The 14652-nt window shown below is 36.6% G+C and overlaps 1 protein-coding gene and 1 long non-coding RNA gene across 2 annotated transcripts in view; both read right to left on the bottom strand.

Moving 5' to 3' along the window:
* Window positions 1-14652, bottom strand: part of LOC115943400 (uncharacterized) — a 438133-nt gene that overhangs the window by 110797 nt on the left and 312684 nt on the right. The gene's annotated exons all lie outside the window — the stretch shown is intronic.
* SEC24D (SEC24 homolog D, COPII component) overlaps window positions 1-14652 on the bottom strand; it is a 96532-nt gene that overhangs the window by 37124 nt on the left and 44756 nt on the right. The window contains exons 9-10 of the mRNA XM_081812869.1: window positions 5470-5608; window positions 2054-2169 (exon numbers count right to left, since the gene is read on the bottom strand). Coding sequence (XP_081668995.1) covers window positions 2054-2169; window positions 5470-5608 — 255 coding nt within the window. The remainder of the gene's footprint in view (window positions 1-2053; window positions 2170-5469; window positions 5609-14652) is intronic.

Here is a 14652-nt window from a genome sequence, read left to right as displayed (position 1 = left end):
TAGATTAAGCTTACAAAAAATTCTTTAAAATGTACATTTTTTAAAATTTGGTTCCTTGCCTGCTGGGCGAAATTTCCCATCAATTAGACATCTGGAACATTTCCAGATAACAGAGTTTGAAGATACTGAAACTTTTGTTCCCAGAAATAGATTTGACTCTCTGCCTGAGTTTCTATTAAAAAAGCATAAAATCAAGATTATATAGCTTTTTTGGCAGAGAACTAGAAACTGAGAGCATAGTTATATTTATACTATGGTTGCTAAGATCAATCAATAAATTTTCCATCACTAGTTATTATAATGGCTTTATTTATGGTCTACTTAATCATTTACCTTCAGCCAAGAACAGTAAAGAACAAATAAACTGCCTAAAAGTAGTTGGTACCTTAGGATTTTTTTTGTCTGATATAAAGCATTTATACCAAAAATGTTCTTATGTTTCTCAAAATATGTTCAGATGTTACATTTTGAATTAATAAAGCATTAACTTTTCTTTAATAACTAGTTCTATGTAATGTGGTAAAAGAAATCATACAAAGCACTAAGATAAATGCAAAAGTTATATTAACTGAAAAAAATTAAATCCAATCAATTGAAAAAACTTCTATTCAGGAAAAACGTTCTTTGTAATTTATACTCAATAATGTGGACTGGTCCCCTTGCAAACATCTGTGATAGAATTCTGTGGGTCGGAGGCTGTTTTCTGAGAACTGGGCATCAGTAGGCATTCACATTGGAAGGGGAAGTAAGAAAATTAGTCAGAATGACTCTGTTTCTTCAGGTCTACATATGGTACTTCAGATAGAAGCTGAAATCTGAACTGATACCCAAGAAAATGCTTCCAAATCACCGAAGAATTTTAAAGCCCTGCGAGTTACTCAAAATAATGGTCACTCTCACTGTGACATTGGAAAAGGGAAACAGCCAGTCCTGGGAATAGTAACAGACCTGCCAATTCATTCATTCATTCATTCATTCACCCACCCCACATACACTGATTAACTGTCTTCCCTGTACTAGACACTGTGGTGGATACCCTAAAGAGAGCCAGAACAAGAGTCTTGTCACCAAGAATATTGAAATCTATGAAGAGGGAAAACATTTAAGAAGATTTAAATTTCATGGGGATAATTGCTAAAATAAATATACAGACCAAATTCTATGGAGGAGGGGGAACCCAGAAGAAGTAGTAAATAACCACTATGATCAAGTCAAAGAAAGTTGTTCATGTGCACACATGCACACACTCACATAAGATAAAATTTCAGCCAGGTATTACAGAATGAGTAGGAGTTTGCTAGGTGGGGTATATAGATGTAACAGGAGGATGCAAAGATAGTCTGGTCAAAACAATCTTACCTAAAAGCATAGAGTTAAGGAGTGATGAGTTCAGAGTATGTGGTGAGTGTTTTGTACAGCTGAAGAGATAGCTGAGGTGATAGTATGGAGGCCAACAGTTAATGATCTGATAAGAAAAGCTACATTTTTGAATTTAATTTTTTAGATTAAGGAAGTGGGCAGGAGTCTCACGCTTATATTTAAAAGCAAGGAAACCAGAGGTCAGAATCCTAGGCTCTCACATAGTCCAAGGGAGATTTTAAGAGCCTTAAATCATTGTGGTGACAACTGGTGTGCAGAAAGGAGGTAGAGAAACCTGTCCTAGTCCTATTGACCATATCGGCTGAGTATCTGCCTTGGAAGGGAAAACCTTCTGAGATCTCTGACAAAACAAATAAGGTTGAGGCACTATATGGAACTGTTGCTTTAAGAACTCAGAATATTTTATCTGATAGGGACATAAAAATTAAATTATTGTTTTCTATTTCTGGCACCACTTTTTAGTTTTTAAAAATAATCACTGCTTGGAATAGTTTGGCAATTTAATCATGTTAACAGCCTAGAAGCCCTCATCTGTGTCTGAGGCATTTCTATATCCCCATAGCACCACCAAAATGCTTTGTTTGTGAACCAGGATTCAGTTCTTTACATATGAAAGTTATTCACTTGAGTTTGACATCAATGTATAAACACTTGAAGTCCTGGGAACACTTACTCTGCAGTAATCCAAAGTAGCAACATATTCATAAGATCCTAGAGATAACTCTGGCCTCTCATAGTGGTCCAGCCTTCTCCCGATGTGGTCCAGATGTTGGAAATAGAATGGTGGAACTAATAAAATCAAAATAAGAAAGGAAACTTTTGTTTTCATAACACAGACAACTTAATAAGTTCTTAAAATTTATTATGGGAGGAAAAGAAGTAGTTGAGGGGGAAAAAGTATTTTAAAGCTAGAATGCAGTATATTCTAAATATCCACTATGTAAAAAGCATGTGTGGAAAGTACAAAGGTTTTCTAAAAAATCCTCTTGACTCTTCTGCAAGTTACCGATGACATGTAACATTTATCATTTAGACCACTGTGAAGAAACGGGATAAAAATACCGGTGTTTTTAAATTGCCACAAAGAAAATTTAATTCTCCCTATTTAATTACCTCCTTTAAAAGGAATTCTGACTTTTCTAACTATTTAAATTTTCAATATACCTAATGGAAATATACATTGGTTATTTGGACTCTACTATTAACTACAATATTTGTTATCCTTTAATTAAGAGATGTCTTCAGCCATGGAAAGTTTGCATGGTAATCTTTTAATGTTTGGACTTCAGAGCAGAGAGGATTGCTGTATTAGGGAAAGACTATACCACTAAGATCTCAGCTGAGAACTCTTAATTTGATTCAAATGTCTAAGGAGGTTAGTTCTGGCAACGACCTGGAAGTCATCCAACAGCACAGGAACACTTATGAGTCACACACTGAACACTTGGACAAATATGGCCTGGTATCTCTGTGAAAACAAACTCCTGTTGCCTTGAGATTAATAGGGCTGGCTAATAAACCACTGACAAAAGAAGTATTTAGAATAACCAGCAATGCTCTGGTTTTCAGCATTTCATAAAGAGCAACATATTCATTTGTAAGACTACAGAAGTAATGCGTTCTCTTTTAAAACCAACAACCCAGTATTCTTTATTTTTAGTTGTGAACCAACGTGAATTACAACAAGACTGTTTTTGTAGGTTGGAACTTAAAAATAATCACCAAGAATTGATTTTTCTATTTTCTTACCATAACATGGCCATTTCTTTTAAAACAAGTTTTATAACACTCATATGTACATATGGATCTCTGAATTTGGAAAATTCAAAGTCTTGTAAAGATTATGGAAGTGGGAAACTGACAGTCTCAGCAGAGATAAGGAGACTATGAGGGCCTAAACCTGCAATATTGTTAATTTTAGTTGAGGTAGATGATGTTACATTGACTATTTAGGATTAGGTATGGTAATTTCTACATAGTGTAAACTATAATTCATTTTCATTCACATATATCTACATGTAACATGTGAAATTTTTTTAATTTCATATTCATTAGCATTTCATCTTATCTGTCATGTTTATAAAAAAAATTCAAGTCACATTGTAAATTATGCACTGCCAAATGACACTTATCTTCCTGCATGCTTTTGACCTCACATGCTTCCCACTGTGTAATCTCTGGACACTTTGAAGGGAAATAGAGTGAAACCATGTAACCAAGCTTGCTGGGTTCTTTCTAACTTCAATAAACCTCTGTCTTCTTTAAACCTAAATGAAGAATGCAGGTGTCAGTGTAAATCTATAGGAGTCTGGCTCCTTTTAGCAACGAATATTTGAGCCTAGTATGAATAACCCTATTGGAAAATGAACACAGCAGCCTCCTAGGAGTGAATACCCAAGGGAAGGGAATTTATTATGTAGAGATACAAGAATTCTGAGTGGTTTTGTTTTTTTTGTTTTTTTTTCTACCAGGAAGTGCCTGGGCTCCGAGCTGATACTCTGGGTGTGACGCCAGGGTGTCATAGCAAACTGAAGATCCTGGATCTAAAAGCTACATAAATTTCTGATTACCTTCCTAAGAAAGGTGAGGGTCTGGCTAAAGACATTGAGGAGCTGGTGACCTTGGTGGAGACATTTATCCAAATGCTGCAGGAGGGGTCTCTGCTTTCTCATGACTCTTCCCCACAACACTAAAGTCCAGGGAAATGAATTGTCACAGGGCTCCTGAAGTCCAGGTCCCAAGATGGAGTGGTAGCCAATGATTTGGTTGCAGACTTCATCCAGGATGAAACAAGGAATAAAATCTTCCTTAGAAAGAGAAGTAAGGGCGGAGAACCAATAGAATCTGGTCTCACAGGGATATCCAATTTGCACTGAGTGGATGCCGCAGTTGAAGCAAGGAGAGAGACATTACAAGAGGACCACAGTTTTTGAGATGAGGCTAGAAACCAATGATTCCACTCCAGAGCAAGGCATTTTTAAGAACTGACCAAAGTTTTTGTGAGAAAGACTCCTAATACCAGTCTCTGGCACTCTGAGTTGAACAAAACCAGGGACTGTAATAAGGAGCTGGGGCAACAAGGCGCTCTCCCACCAGAGAACACTCACAGAGTTGAACCGCCATGAATGCAGTGACGGAGGCAGAAAGCCATGACATTCTTCAGATTTAATGACCTGCAGAGAAGCATGTCTATGAAGATAAGGAAAGAGGAAAACACGTAGAAAGTTCATGCTCTCATAATCATCACATGGTTCTAGAAAGGGTCTAGAAATGTAAATGAATGTGGGAATGTTTCAGGCTGACTGTGCGCTTTATTGAGCACCAAAAAATTAAAAACACAGACATGTTATGAATATAATGAATGTAAGTTGCTTTTAGCAAGTTTGCAGTTTTCTTCAACATCAGTCAATTCATACTGGAATGAAAGTGAAAATATAAAGAATGTGGAAAAGCCCTTCAGAATAATGTTTTTTTCCTTCTTAAGCAATCCAATATTCATACCTGAGGGGAAAAACAATCTATACATTTGTTAAAGCCCTCAGTTATATCAGAGCTTTTCCTAAATACTGATCAGCTCACATTCAGGAATAACTCGGAGGAATAAAGAAAGAGGAAAAAAAAAAATCTCCAACTTATCATCTATAAACACAGATAAAATAAAGGTTCTTCTTTGTAGTATCTGTGGAAGGAAACCAACCAGAACATGCTCCATTTGGGACCTCCACGCCCCTCTCAGCCTCATATAAATGCATGAAGTTGCACATGCAACTTCCCACATGGAAGCTGCCCTGTTTCTTACAAAACTCCAAAGTAGGTAAGTAGTTTTATTTCTCAATCCCCTTCCACAAAGGCTCCGTTGGAGGCAAAATAAAATTTTACCTCTCATGTTTAGAGATGATAAAACTGAGAGGTTTTGTTTTGTTTTTGCTCTTCCTCTGAGTTGTTCTTGAACGTGAGCTCATCAGTATTTAGGGAAAGCTCAGGTATAACTAAGAGCTTTAACATATATTTTTTCCCCTAAGCTAAGAAGTACAACATATTTCAACTAATAAAGAGCTTTTACATTGAGCAGGTATTGGCACCACTTACCATCGTTCACACAGTTGCAAAATCCACACTGATACCTCCTTCCTCCTTCAATGAACTGCATAAATGGGCACATGTAGGCTTTGCACCTGTTGCATCTGACTGGTCCATTCTCTCCATGATTTACCAAATAAAGGGGAGTCTATAAGAAGCAAGTAAAATGAAGAGATAGGTGGGTACAGGATTTCAAGGTACTTGAGAAATACTATGGAATAATTTTAATTTGAAAAGTCTTCCAATGGCATTCATTAAGAAACTCTTAACTCTTGGTGTTCACCAGGAGAGTAAAGATGTCTCTCTTGATACCTTCTGAATTCAAAGAAATACCCAAACAAAAATTAATTTGAATTTTTATCTCATTAATAAGGACATATGTATATATGCGTATTTATGTATATGTGCATATATATGTATTTATCTGTACATGTGTGAAGGCAGAGAGAAAATATAATGATGGCAATAATATTTAATAAAGCATATGTTAAAAATGTCCTGGACACCTTATATCACATATTTTGCTAACTTTGTTCATTGATTATAAATAAAGTGAATTGGGTCTGATTTCAAAAGCTCTAGTTTGGATAGAGCTCTAGTTTGTTTAGATAAGTTCCATCAAAGAATACAAAATGTTTCTTCAAAAATGAAACTCTCTGAAGAAATATACAATAATGTTCACTTTAAGGCAAGGACCCTGATTCTGCCTCTTCTGTTTCTTTATCCCATGACAAAACATACTCTCAAAGTCGCTGGTCATGCTTTGCCAGGACTGAAAAAATAAATATTTCAATTGCTTCTTCCTCATAAGCATGAATAGAAACCATTTTATAGCTTGAAAGTGAAAAAGCTCAGCATTAGAGTCTGCCTTGTTTCTCAACTCTTTTGGCTTTCAGAATAAAACCACAAAGATTCTTCTTGCTTTTATAAATCTCCCTTAAAGATAACATTTCTAGAAAAGCTTGAGAATTACAGGGTTTGGCATGTTAACAAAGTTTTTCTTAAAAAAAAAAAAAAAAAGAAGATGTAAATAAAGCAGACTGCTTTTTAATGGAGACCTGAAGAAGAGGAAGGTGGCGGATGAGACAGGGTCAGAAGGCCATTTTCTACTCAACTTAGAAAACTGAGATTTACTGTTTGTCCTTGTCCAGATGTTCAATGTGAAAACCAATCCACTGCTGAGGTTTCAGAAATGAGCTGTGAGATCTCATAACAGAAAAAACAACAACAACAACAGGTTTGAAGAAGGGGCGCCTGGATGGCTCAGTCAGTTAAGCGTCTGCCTTTGGATGAGGTCATAATCCCTGGACTCTGGGATTGAGTCCTATATTGGGCTCCCTGCTCAGTGGGGAGCCTGCTTCTCCCCCTCCCTCAGCCTGCCGCTCTTCCTGCTTGTGCTCTCTCTGTCAAATAAATAAGATCTTAAAAACAAAAAACAGGTTTAGTATAATACATAAAAGAATCAGGAGAGGGTCTTAAAAAAAAAAATTCAGGATTAGTCCCCACTGCCTCTGCACTGCCCTCTCCCCCTCCTCTTGCCTCAAGGAAGGCAGAAAATAGATTGGACTTCTCATATAGGATCTCTTCTGATCCCTAACATGGGCATAGCTCTGGTGCCCCACTGGTAGGATTGTGACAGGGATTAAATGAGGGATCCATGTGTGGTACTGAGCACTGTGCCTGGCACAAAATTATTGGGTAAAAGGTAACTGTTGCTATCATAACTATATAGAACCACCTTTCTTCTCTCAAAATCACTGAGCTCAGGAGAGAGTGTACTTAACGGCAGATTACAGTTTGATAAGTTTAAGATAGGCTTGAGTTTCTACAGGCATTTGTTTATATAAACATTTTGATTAGCTAACTTGTTACTGTAAACTGCCACTGTTAAAATGATCTAGAAGGGAGGATATCTACCTTCCAGGAAATTCTGATATAATCTAAAGGATATAATCTAACGGTTAAAGCCGAGAGCCACAGAAGGTTTTAAAAACCCTCCCCAGGAATTTGACTTAAATGTATACATATTCAAATACAGACACATACAATACTTTTTAATACAAACTCTGTGTTTGAGAGGCAAAAAATGACAAGTGTCTGTCCTCTTTAGCTGGTCATAATAACTAATCTGAAGGGACAAAAGGAAAGCAAACAAAAAGATGCAGGTCCCAACCAGAAATTCTCAGGATAGTGAATGGAGAATTAGAGTAAGAAGTGAAAGTAACAAAAATGTAATAATAAGATGGCTTTTTCTGGATCAAAACTCCAATTATCAGTCATGCCTTTGTTGCTGTTCAGCTTTACCTCTGAGATCAGAAGATACTTTGAAGAATTAAACCAGGAAGAAGGTCTGCAATTTGCCTGCACTCCAGCCAACTTTACTTGTCTCATCCTTTTATTTTGAGAGTTCAAAGACTATAATCAATTCCCTGAGAGACTTTAGAAATATGATGCCATTATTTGCCAAAGCAGAGGTAATACGAGGAAAATTAGCCTTATTTTTACTGATATGATTTACCCAAAGGCAGGCCCAACCTAAAATTACTGTGAAACTGTCGGCAACTGACACCTGAGCATTCAAGTCCTGGCAGATTCAAACTTGCAGAACCAAAAACAAATGTCTAGTAGTAAACTGGAGTCGTGTAGTGACTGAATCTAGGCTGTTAAATACACTTACATTTTTTCTATTTTCAGTCTTTTGGAAACTGCATGATGGATAGATAAGTAAGGTCTTCAGACAATTGAGGTGACAGTAAAGAATGTTAAAAGCTTTTTAACTGTTTACATTTTCTTTTGGGGCAACAGGACAAGGGTTCCTAAATTACACTGCCTTATTTCATCTCTCTCAGGCCATGTTGAAAACTATCAAACTATCAGAGATTTTCTTTGCTCTCTCCAGATGTCTGCTTATCTGCTCTACAGTAGTCTGCATGAGCTCATAAATAGCTAATCTTATTCTTCTGAGTTCAACTTCAGTGTATTCAGCTTTTTAAAAAAAAATCAAATTACTTCCCCTAAAAAATCTCTAAGGTTTTTTTTTTTTTTTTCTTCACGAAGGACATTATATCACTAACATTTTCAGATTCTATAATTTTGTTTATAAATTGCTTTAATCTTTTGGCTTCTAGTATATTCCTGTCTGCTCCTTCTTTTCTGTTCTTCTCATACATGGAAAAAGTGAAAGGATGGAGAGACTGGCTCTAAAAACGTCATCCGGCTATTCTTGGCTCTGGTCCTGTGTGGCATGAGTTTATACAACACGGAAGTGATGTGGAAACTGAGGAAGGAAGAGGAAGAATAATAGTTGAATCTTTTGCTTGCAGTTTTGGATTACCAGGGCTATGCTTGTCCTTTACTGGTACTAATTTTAATTAAGATGCTTTAATTGAATAAAATGTCTCTTTTTTGTGCATGTATAATACCATGCTCCACACTGGGCCACAAGAAAGAATATAACTCACTGAGAAATGAGGTTCAGTGTTGAAATGATGTAAGTGATTTAAAAAAAAAAAACAAAAAAAACTTTTGGGTTAATTTTCCAAGTAAAAGGAGTAGACAACAAGATGTATCAATCAATAACTCCTTGGTACTATGACTACAATTTTTAAATTTTTCTTATATTAATATATTATCAGTTTCCCAACTATTCCTGCCATTCTCTCAGGGAACTTTAACATTTATTTGTTCAGTAGGTGCTGAGTATATTATGTGCCTTGGTGGGGCATTCAATCTGTCAGGATAGAAAAGACATTAAATAAATAGGCATGCAAATACGCAATTAAAAGAGTAAGGTAGGAATAGAAAGAATTCTATTTATATATAAAAGTTATGAAATAATCATTAATAAAAGTTCTCTTTAGCTGAAAAGGCAATGTTAAACGATTCGGATTGTATCCCAAAAGCAAAAATAGATACTCAAGGAAAATGAAGTACAATGTAGAAAGATCCCAAGTGAAGAACTGTTAAGATTTGTAGCCTATATGCTCTGTTTTGGATCTATATAGCTAAGAAAAGTCTGAATACACAGGTCTTGCTAGTCTCTCTTTTAGATGAAAGATGAATACCAGAAAGCACCTCAATATTAAAAGCTGATTATAACTAAACCAGGACAACTAAAGAAAATATGAGGGTTTTTTGTAGCACAGATCCAGTAGATGGCACTGTGCAACTAAAAATTAAAACTATATAATTTACTCAGTAGGTAATACTCAAGATAATTATGCCACATTCATTTATGTAACTCTAATAACATTTAACTAAACTTATGTCAGCTATTACTGTCACAAAATTAAGAAACCTATACTTCACTTGAAAAAAAATTAAATAATGGTTTAAAATATCCTGGATGAAACAAAATTAAACATGAAATACAGGCTACCTTAAGTATAAATTATATGGAAATTACAGAATTTGTCAAAATTACTGAAGCTAATAGCCAAGAAAAATTTAATTCTAAGTTTCTAATCCCCTAACTGATTTTTCCTTGACTATACATGGGAAAATAAGTAGCCCCAAAGTACAGTGGGCAACCTAAAGATGACCTGGAAAGAGAGTGGCCCGAGGAAGCAAATGCCCCCATGGCCAGTGTCCACTTCCTACTTGTCACATTCGCATTAAAGGCCAAAATAACAAAGCAAAGTTAGTGAAGCTTGCATCATGGTGCTCAGCAGTACACTGTGATGGAGAAATTCTTTTTTTTTTTTTTTTAGATTTTTATTTATTTTAGAGAGAGAGAGGTAGAGTGCACACACCTGAGTGCAGTGGAGGGAGAGGGAGAGAGAGAATCCCAGGCAGATTCCTCCTAAGCACAGCCAACTCGGCCAACGTGAGGCTCGATCTCATGACCATGAGATTACGACCTGAGCCAAAACCAAGAGTCGGACACTTAACCAACTGTGCTACCCAGGCTCCCCAAGAAATTATTTTCTAAAGCAAACATCTACCTTCCTGTTGGAACATCAAATCACAGGCAGGAGTGCGGATGAAGGGAGGAACAGGATAGAGGGGCTAAATCTGAGAGTTCGGGAACACCTTGACTTAGGAAGGTTACACTTGCCCATATCCAAGATATTGCTGGGCGGAAACTGTCTCACATTGCCCCGCTACCTGCCTCCTTATTTTTCAGCACCAGAGTTCTAAGTAAGAGTTCTAGAAGTTCTAATACATGCACACAAATTCTATAACTACCTACTTCCCCCATCTTTTAATACTTGTTTACTAATTTTGAAAAAATACATATTTTCCTTTTTAAAATAAACTTCTCTTCCCTGTTTTCTCCCTTTATGTCCTTCAATAGAAGGGTCAAAGAAAGTAATCAGTCTCCTGGACTATACAGTTGTCCCAACATGACCAACAGTCTACTTCACTTAGTGCCTGAAGGAAATACCTCAGCTACATAGTTAATGGTAAGGGAGAGAAATTTTTGCTTATGTGGGTCCTAAATCAGGTCAAAAGTTTTAAAGTAAGATGACCTGTGGAAATGTAAAACAGTCTTCCAGCTTGATAAAGAGCCACATTCAACATCAATTATAGTCCTCAGTAAATCACTAATAAATAGGTATCTTTAGCAACAACAGTTTCATACTGTTAAATGTATTTTGGCATGCAGCTACTTCTTGGGATTGAAGTACTGCTTATTTTTTGGTTCTATATCAAGAAGAGGTCAGTTGATAACTTGGATTAATTGGGGGGATGTAAGTAGAAGCATGGAAATGGTATGTGAAAAGATAATCCAGAACCTGTGATGAACAACTACCCTTTAAAAATGTTAAACATTCAGACTATTAGGCACGATGGAAGGCAAGCAGGGTTAGATTCCAGAGGATTATGCCCAGAAGCCAGAATGAAAAGAGAGTCTGTATCAAGTGCACTCATTAAAGACATTTCCATAGGAAAGAGGAATAAGAAGCAGCTTGTATGTGTTTTCTATTTTTAGTCTTGCCATATATGACATTTGGTCAGCCTACATGGAAAGAAAGGGAACAGGGCAATAGGCTACTTACTGTACACACATTTTCTAAACAGCAGTTGTGCTGTGTTTGACTTTTTAAAATAACAAATACAGGATGAAAGAATATATTCTGAATGCCTTTTAAAAATGTTTTGCATTTTCTGAAAAGAAACAGAGCCTGATGATAAAAACATTCAATGCATTGTAATAATTCTAAGCATATACTTATACTTCCTAAGGATGTTTTTAGTTGGCCTTTGTAAATCTAAAACTTTGTGTTTTCATATTTCCAGAAAAGTATCCTCTTGTTAGAGTGCACCTCAAAGATTATTTTCAGCTTTTTTCTCTTCAACATCACTGTTAGCCTATTTATTCTTTTTTTTTTTTTTTAAAGATTTTATTTATTTATTTGAGAGAGAGAGAATGAGAGACAGAGAGCACGAGAGGGAAGAGGGTCAGAGGGAGAAGCAGACCCCCCGCCGAGCAGGGAGCCCGATGCGGGACTCGATCCCGGGACTCCAGGATCATGACCCGAGCCGAAGGCAGTCGCTTAACCAACTGAGCCACCCAGGCGCCCTATTCTTACAGCTATCTTAGAGCTTACATTGGATTTGAAGATCTTTTTAATTTGGATATGGGCCCTTTCCATGGGGGGGTGGGTGTTTTGTATTGTTTTGTGCAACCAGTATGGAAAATTCTGAAAAATTTTACTGATTCAAACCTATAGGTAAGATCATAACTATTATCTAGTATTATTTGTAGTTTAAAATGCTTTCAAATATATAAAAAATATCAATTTGATGTTGAGATACTAACATCTTTGAGAGTAGGCATTACCATCCGTGGGTTCAGAAAAAATGGAAGGTCAGTGATGAAAAGTGACTTGTCCAATAAATTGCAGAGATGCAGCTTGAATTCTCATTCATTTACTCCACCTATTTGCTTTCTCTGTGTTATAGATACAGAAACTGCTTTGCAGATTGCTCCTATAGAAAAGCCTACAGTTTCAAAGAAAGGCATCATTACTCGTGGTCTATGATTTGAACCAAGCCCTCAGTGCTCCCTGGTAACTATTAAATGCCTCCTGTCATTTCTCTTCCTCTCTCTCTATAGGAGCTACTTTATACCTTTTCAGCCTCCAAATAAGCTCTCTTTCCACCTCCCTTAGCAGATCATTTTGCCTTCTTGTTCAAAAAGAAAATAGAAGCAGAGAGGAACTCCCTTGACTTTCCTCCACTAATTTGCCAGTATCTACTTAATATTTTCCTTTCTCTCCCTCTCCTATTACAAGGGAAGGGGTATCCCTTTCTCCTCCTGACTTGGCAGAGACCTTGTCTAAACTGGAACCAAGTCTCAAACTGGCCCCTGAGGACTGGCTTAGACATTTCAGCTGTATGTTCCCATATCATCTTGTGCCTGACAGCACTCATCATACTGCTTTACTTTTCAGTATCACTAGTAAATTCTCAGATCCATGACTCACAAGTCTAACGTGTTTATTGTTGTATTTCCTAGAGCACAACATCTGAGAGAGTAGGGAGTCAACAGTTTTTGAATGAACAAACAAAGTATCTATCAGGTACTCACAAATACACTACCGTAATTTCACGGCAGCTCATGATAGGTGCTTAAGCCAAAGGCACTAATAAAAGAAGAAATCACTTATGGTTAGCGGGGTGGGGTGGTCAATAAAAGCTTCTTTCAAGGAAGAGATGAGCAATTATGAGGAGTTATATTTTCACTGACTGACAGAGAAAGACAATTCTAATCAATAAGAATAGTGTAACACAGGAGGAAAAGCTGGGGTATGTTGGTAGCTAGTGGGCAAGTAGCCTAAATCAGCTGAGATGAAGGGAGATAAAGAGGAAAGCTGGACTGATTCTGTGGAGAGCGTTCAAAGCCAGGTACGTCCCGAATGGCCATGTTTAAGACATACATGTGCATGTGTGTGCGTGCATACACATACACACACACACACACAAGTCAGCTGTTATACTACATGGTAACAATTCTGACAGAAGATAGTTAAGAGATTTCACCATTCAGTAAATAAATGATGTCTTTAGAAAAACAGTACATTTGGCATAGGTTTTGAAGCCTGCTTATAAATTAGTGAATTCTACAGGTTTCACAATTAACATGAGAGATTTCTAGAATTTATTTCATCATCTATATTTTATTAAATTCATAAAACTCTAAAAATAAACTCAAAAGATGTTTGAATATTTCAGTTCTAATTTTTAAAGTAAATTTTTTAAGGGTGGGGGGGGAAGAGTGGGAGGGGGAGACAGAGAATTCCAAGCAGGCTCCACGCCCAGCACAGAGCCCAATGAGGGGCCCAATCTTAAGATCCTGAGATCTTGACTTGAACCAAAATCGAGAGTTGGACACTTAACCAATTGAGCCACCCAGGGATCCCAAGTAAATTTCTAACTTAAAAAAAAAAAAAAAATTCACTCCTTATTACTATATGTAAGCTTTGGATTCACCATGGATCCCAGGGCCTTAATTATAGAATAAATCCTCAAAAAGTATTTGTTTAATGAGTGATAAGGAGGGAGAGACAGAAGAAGAGAAAAACGGGTTTGAAAGAAGTCTGAAAAACATCAAAATAAAAAATAAAGGAAGTCATGTTTAAACTTGAGGATATGTGCTAGTTCTTCTATCACAACAGATTACATGAGGATATGATAAACCCTAATATGCTAAGTTCATCCCAAAATATGCACAAATAGGAGACTCTTTTCCTGCAATAGCCAAAAGTATCTTAAAGCAAACATAGTTGTAACCCTTCTACCCAGGGCCTCCAATGCCAGGAGGGCTTTTTAGTGGAAAAGTCAAGTCAGACCATATGCTAAAGTCTAAGGAAGGGCTGCTTCTGTTAAGAGGGCATCCAGAGTTTCAAAGGAGAAAATAAATATCGGAGTAGAGCCCATCATAGTATCAGTTTTCCTAAACAGCAGTCCTAGGTCATGACTAGATTATAAATGGTAGGTAATGGTCCTAAAGCAAAAAAGGTCAGTTTAGATTAGGTATGCTGATGCAGTTTTTCAAGTTACAGGTATATTTGCAAAGATTAGCATCACTTTTTTTGCTGGAACAGATATTGGAAACTTTTGAGTAAGACACTCCTTCTCAAGGGGCTATGATATTTAGAAATTCTATAGGTGAGAGATATTTTCCCACATTTCTTTTAAACCTTGATCTATTATAGTTTATCTTTTATCCCTAAGGGAGAATTA

Source organism: Leptonychotes weddellii, chromosome 2 (genome assembly GCF_054177405.1).
Source record: "Leptonychotes weddellii isolate Sample4059 chromosome 2, ASM5417740v2, whole genome shotgun sequence".
Lineage (NCBI taxonomy): Eukaryota > Metazoa > Chordata > Mammalia > Carnivora > Phocidae > Leptonychotes > Leptonychotes weddellii.
The sequence above is the reverse complement of the archived record's forward strand: the minus strand, read 5'-3'. Positions and strand labels throughout refer to the sequence as shown.